The 2,327-nt window shown below is 60.9% G+C and overlaps 1 protein-coding gene across 1 annotated transcript; it reads left to right on the top strand.

Moving 5' to 3' along the window:
- On the top strand, positions 1-1,797 carry rnf40 (ring finger protein 40). The gene is made up of 2 exons (XM_043681075.1): positions 1-180; positions 1,579-1,797. Exons 1-2 carry the CDS (start codon positions 7-9, stop codon positions 1,780-1,782), a joined length of 378 nt encoding a protein of 125 aa, XP_043537010.1. The 5' UTR covers positions 1-6; the 3' UTR covers positions 1,783-1,797.
- Positions 1,798-2,327: the final 530 nt, after the last annotated feature.

The following is a 2,327-nucleotide window of genomic DNA, read 5'->3' as shown; positions in this document are numbered from 1 at the left end:
GTAGACATGCGGAACATTCCGGAAGACGTGGTCAAGGAGACCCCGGAGTACAAGTGCCTGCAGTCCCAGTTCTCGCTGCTGTACAACGAGAGCCTGCAGGTGAAGACGCAACTGGACGAAGCGAGGGCCCTGCTCCTGACCACCAAGAACGCCCATCTTCGGCAGATCGAGCACATGGAGGTAAAGGGAGGGCGCGAAGGGAGGGATGCTGGGAGATCCAATCCAGACAGGGCAGGGAGCCGGCTGGATGTGGGCAGCAGCCAATGGCTTTCCAGGTTGTGCTCAGCTGGGGGAGGGGGTGGGTCCGCATCAACCCCCCCCACCCCCCCACCTCAGGGTAGCGTCCCAGGTCCCGACCGTGTTCAGCTGCGTCATCGCTGACCTTCCCTCCGTCGGAAGGTGGGGATGTTCACTCACGGTCGAACGGTGTCCAGCACCACTCGCCACTCCCTCAGATACTGAAACAGTCCCAACGCAGCAAGCCCTGGACAATATCCTGGCTTGGGCTGGCCAGGGGCAAGGAACATTCACACCACACAAACGCCAGGCAATGACCATCTCCAAGAAGAGAGAATCGAATCACCGTTCCCTTGACGTTCAATGGTGTTACTGTCACTGAATCCCCCCTCCCCCCCACTATCATCCCTCTGCCATTCCACTGCTCCCTCCGACACCAGCGTTCCCTCTTCGGTTATCCGGTCGCCAGGCCAGCTGTCTACCTCCCACCTCCGCAGGTCGGACCTCAGGGAGCGGCCGTAGAGATTTCGGAGTCGGGACGGGGAGTGGGAGGGTGGTGTTCCCCTGTACCTGCTGCCCCAGGGTCTTGGCCCAATATTGGGAGACTTTCCTGCAGCTTCCTGTTGAGGAAACCCAGGACACTGGCTGCATTCGATCACCAATCTCTCCAGCTCTCCGATCAGCTTCAGTCATGTACAATAGGTGTTCCCTCATTCCCCCACCATCGCCTCCCCTTGGTGTTCAATGGTGTTACCGTCACCGAATCCCCCTCCCCCCCACTATCAACTTCCTGGGGGTTCCCATTGAGAGAGAATCTAACCATCGCCCCCTTGATGTTCGATGGCGTTACCGTCACTGAATCCCCCCTCCCCTCCCCCCCACTAACAACATCCTGGGGGTTCCCATTGAGCAGAAACTGAACCGGACCCAGCTCCATAACAATCCTGTGGCTACAAGAGCAGGGAATCCTGCAGCGAGGAACTCCCCTCCTGACTCCCCCTCTCTCTCTCCCCCCCGACCCTCCACCAAAGCCCTATCCCTCTATCGATGAGGCATGAGTCAGGGAGGGTGAGGGAATACCCCCCCCCACCCACCCCTCCCTGGATGGTGTTTTTGGGGTGGGGGGGGGGGAGCCATCTCAACCAAAACTCAGGGTGGTCAAAACCATCAGGGACAGAGCATTATTCGCCCCGAGGAGGGGGTGGGGGGCCACATGTCCCGACTGTGAGCCGATACAGGAACGCTGGGCGGTGCCGAGGAAGGGCTCGGTGCCTGCATCGAGTGCGGGGGGAATGTCCGACAGCTGTCTGACCTCCGCGGTGCCTCCCCCCCCCTCGGCAGAGCGACGAGCTGAGCCTCCAGAAGAAACTGCGCACTGAGGTGATCCAGCTCGAGGACACACTGGCACAGGTCCGCAAGGAATACGAGATGCTCCGGATCGAGTTTGAGCAGAACCTCGCTGCCAACGAGCAAGCAGGTACGGGAGAGCGAGGGCCCAGCGGCTTTCACCCTTCGCACTGGGGGTGGCTGACCGGGACGGTGTAGAGGGAGCTTTACTCAGGATCCACTACCCCTGGGGGTGTCTGACCGGGACGGTGTAGAGGGAGCTTTACTCAGGATCCACTACCCCTCCTGGGGGTGTCTGACCGGGACGGTGTAGAGGGAGCTTTACTCAGGATCCACTACCCCCCTGGGGGTGTCTGACCGGGACGGTGTGGAGGGAGCTTTACTCTGGATCCACTACCCCTGGGGGTGTCTGACCGGGACGGTGTGGAGGGAGCTTTACTCTGGATCCGCTACCCCTGGGGGTGTCTGATCGGGACGGTGTGGAGGGAGCTTTACTCTGGATCCACTACCCCTCCTGGGGGTGTCTGACCGGGACGGTGTAGAGGGAGCTTTACTCTGGATCCACTACCCCCCCTGGGGGTGTCTGACCGGGACGGTGTGGAGGGAGCATTACTCAGGATCCACTACACCCCCTGGGGGTGTCTGACCAGGAGGGTGTGGAGGGAGCTTTACTCTGGATCCACTACCCCTCCTGGGGGTGTCTGACCGGGACGGTGTGGAGGGAGCTTTACTCTGGATCCACT

Source organism: Chiloscyllium plagiosum, chromosome 41, assembly GCF_004010195.1.
Source record: "Chiloscyllium plagiosum isolate BGI_BamShark_2017 chromosome 41, ASM401019v2, whole genome shotgun sequence".
Taxonomy (NCBI): Eukaryota; Metazoa; Chordata; class Chondrichthyes; order Orectolobiformes; family Hemiscylliidae; genus Chiloscyllium; species Chiloscyllium plagiosum.
The sequence above is the reverse complement of the archived record's forward strand: the minus strand, read 5'-3'. Positions and strand labels throughout refer to the sequence as shown.

Coding starts and splice junctions, on each gene's coding strand:
- rnf40 (XM_043681075.1), top strand. CDS start 7: ATGCGGAACATTCCGGAAGACGTGGTCAAGGAGACCCCGGAGTACAAG. Junction 181..1,578: donor GGCAGATCGAGCACATGGAG/GTAAAGGGAGGG, acceptor CCCCCTCGGCAG/AGCGACGAGCTGAGCCTCCA.